Raw genomic sequence first — 3,739 nt, forward strand, 5'->3', positions numbered from 1 at the left:
TTTTTTTTTTTTTTTTCTAGAAATACTAATCGTCCCAGCGAGTCGTACGTTAATACTTATGTGTGTGTAAAGCGTAACGCACTGCGGTCCGCCGCGGCGTAGCGCTCGGGAAGCAAACATTTTAGTTTTGGTTCTGCAAACCGACGCGGTCACCACTGCGGCTGCGGACCGAACCGATAACGCGAGTAGGTACATTTATTTCGTTTTCGTCGAAATATTAACAGAATTCATTTTTCTGACACCTACTGCAACAGTGATGAAACTCGGATGAAATGCTGAGAGCGTAATCCTAAAGGTTTCCAGAAAAATGAGCGTCCTACGGTGTGATGGTTGTCGCAGCGTTTCGACTTCCTGTTTCAACGGACAAACCAGCGGAAATAGTGTAACTAGTATGGGGAAACGGTTGAGACCGTACTAGGAAACGATAATAATAACCAACCGTAAAAATAATAACTACAATGTCAACGATAGACTGGGATGTACATTAATTCCGTTTCCGATTACTCAGAGGATTGATCTCGGTATTATTTCTATGATTGTAGAAATAGTCTTAAACAGTTATTAATATTAGTTTTCTGGATTTAAAAAAATTGTTGTTAATTACTTTTAAATAATAAGGTTAGCAGAATAACAAATTGTAAGTTGTAACCGAGGTTGTAACGTAAATCATACGAGCACTCATAATCGATATCAGTGAAGTGTTCGAATGCGCTACAAACAAATTAAATTTAAAATTGATTTATCATGAATAGTTAAGGCAAAACCAACAAATAAATTTTTCGAGTGGACGATTTGGATATGTCTTGTATTGCATGTCACTGTATTCACAGATAATTTGAAATACTTAATTATATAAATAATTGAAAGATTAAACAAAAATAGTTAATTTAATTAACGTTAGTTTAAATACTATAATTGAAATGCATAAATATAATATTTAACTCCCAAGCGTGTTGGGTATACCTAGGAAAATGTATACAACACTTGAGTATTATATTATCATGAAGTAATAAAAATAATCATTTATACAAATGACTTATTAAATGTCTAACGTGATGAAAGTAAATATAAATATACATATTAAATTATAGAAGTGAAGAAAATTAAATTTGTTTTATGGAAACTTATTTTGATCACAAAATCATGACACTACAAATTGGATTAGTGTTCAGTTTGTTTAAAATTAAAAACTTACACAAAATATTATATTTCACTTTATTCTGAATTGAATGTATTATTTATTATAATATAATTTTATTTTGGATGGATTCTCAGAATTGGGTGTCATATTAAAAAAAAAAACCATTCGGTCCTTGAAATAACTAAAGTAATATTTCATTTTTTTACAAACAAGTAAATTAGGTTATAATATTCAGTTCAAATGTTGTTGTGTTTATAAAAAATATATTTGATAAAATATATTACTTTATGAAGAAAAATGCGAAAAATAAAATAAGTTTATAATTTCGGATTATCTATATTATATTATTATTTCAATATTATAATCAAGAACATTTTTCTAGGAACAAGAAATATCTTATAAAAATGTATAAATGATTATTCAGGAACTCTTCACATGCCTATCACAATCGTCTTGCATACCCACTTGACAGCAAACATAATTGCAATTTTGATTAGATTTTTAATCCCAACCCTACATCGTATACCTAATAAATATATTCGAAGTCTTTTCAAATATTGTTTGTCGCTTACCCTTTTATTCATTTATTTTTATTATTTTTTTTTTTATGTCAGTAATATAAATTCCCAAGAAGATTTACGAGTACCAATTATAGGGGATTGTTGGTCAAATACTAAACATTAACGTACAGTGGAAGAAATACCATTGAAAAAACAAACAAGTTTCACAATGAGCGTGAAAGAAACGTTTACAAACAATACTTTTCTAAACAGTATCAGTCTTTTGTAAAATAAAAATGAAATTCAAACGATCAGAATTGCAATTATTATACTACGTCCGACCCAAAGACCGTGGCGTACGGCGATGAAACATGAGGCGTTTTATCGTCCGAATAACCGTTTTTCCCCTCCCACGCGCGTAGGTAGCACATTTTATTAAATCCCAAACGCCATAAAGACTCGCCGCCGTTACCTGCCTGCCTGCCGGACTAGTGTATGAGTCATACATAGAACGTACAACAGCAGTTCGGCGAGGTAACAAAATGAATGAGCTAAACCTCATCAATTTTATTACGACCGTGTGCAGCACTACCACCACCGCCACGACGGTCAATAGGTGTAGTAATGGTGTAGTATGCGTGTGTTTCGAATCCGCTCACGCAATATTCAAACCGTAATAAAAAAAATAAAAAAAAACCATACATATATTCGCATTAATCTTATAAAAGAAATGTTACGTTCAAGGATATATTATCATACATAGGTAATAGGTATACATGCAAACACTCAGTTTATTGAAAAATCACCCCGCACACACGAGTCATACGACCAGTGACAGTGCTAGAGTTTGTGAGTCCCTGGGCAAAATAAATTTTGAGTCTTATAATTTCTATTAATAAAATATTTTAAGTTCAGTTAAATCAGAACCGCGGGGACTTAATTATAATTTAAGGCGCGGGGCCCTGGGCAACTGCCCTATTGCCCTCCCCTCGTGCCGTCCCTGCATACGACATTAAACACTTGATGAAAAAATATGTGTTCGGTCGAAAATTTTAATTTTTAACGCGATGAGATTGTCAACTGTCATACTGGACACAATAATCGTACCTAATATAATACGCCCTTCCTTTTGCTTACGATATTTGAGTAAGATCTTAGCCCACCGACGGAATCGTATAGCCGACGAGTCAAATCGACAACTGATCCGTTGGTGATAGACTTGTGCGCGCCAACAAAAATTTCGTCATGGAACAAAACGAGCGAAATTGTAAAAAAAAAAAAAAACGGTTTCGCTCTTTTACCCAGTCGGCGGTCAGCGTTAATACGATCTAGGTACTTATAACGCTCACACTTCGTCTTTATTTGTCTGTTTTTTTTATTAGTCAGAACGACAAAAAAATGGTCTTTTCAAACGCTCCTCCTACCTGCCTACGATACAATAGTAATAGTAAAATATTATGTACATACCTTGCGAACGGTTCGGTTTCCACATCATAATCCTGGTCAATGGGTTCCTTGCTGATCAGTCTGTCCACCTGTTCGGTCGTCAGGTCCAAGTACCCGGGTTCTTTGGCTCTTATTAGCTGCGGCGGCAGCGGCGGCGGCGACGGGTTAACGGACACCACCTCCTTCATGCCGGCGCACGGTTAAATACGCGCACAGTGTGCAGCGTGTGGATGATCCGCGCGCACCAGAGGTAAAAAATAAAAATAAAATAGAAATCACCGGTACGCAGTGATCGTACGCGCACACGTTTGGTTCCAATCGTCTGGGTTGTCGCAAAAAACGAACGAAACGAAATCCAAAAACAAATCGCACACACGCACGTCGCGTCGAAACGAATTATGATTTTACAACGATCACCAATAATATTATCGAAGACGACGACGGAGGACACGATGAATCTCCGGTGTAGAAAAAATAAAATACAAATAATCAACGATATTATATGGCCGTTGAAGGTATTTTTATTCTCTTCGCGTTATCCGTACGAGATAACAACAACAATAATAATAATAATAATAATAACACGGATTAGCGCGGTCGCGCGCTTCGCACTCGGATAGCCTAACCACACGACGACGACGGCGACGACGAC

General features: G+C 35.7%; 1 protein-coding gene across 1 annotated transcript in view; it reads left to right on the forward strand.

Annotated features, from left to right (window-relative positions):
• Positions 1–3,539: 3,539 nt before the first annotated feature.
• Positions 3,540–3,739, forward strand: part of LOC112686897 (vigilin-like) — a 5,933-nt gene continuing 5,733 nt past the window's right edge. The window contains exon 1 of the mRNA XM_025559369.1: positions 3,540–3,602. Within this exon, the coding sequence (XP_025415154.1) occupies positions 3,540–3,602 (63 nt within the window). The remainder of the gene's footprint in view (positions 3,603–3,739) is intronic.

The sequence above is a fragment of the Sipha flava genome, unplaced genomic scaffold (assembly GCF_003268045.1).
Source record: "Sipha flava isolate LNK unplaced genomic scaffold, YSA_version1 329_pilon_pilon, whole genome shotgun sequence".
Classification (NCBI taxonomy): domain Eukaryota; kingdom Metazoa; phylum Arthropoda; class Insecta; order Hemiptera; family Aphididae; genus Sipha; species Sipha flava.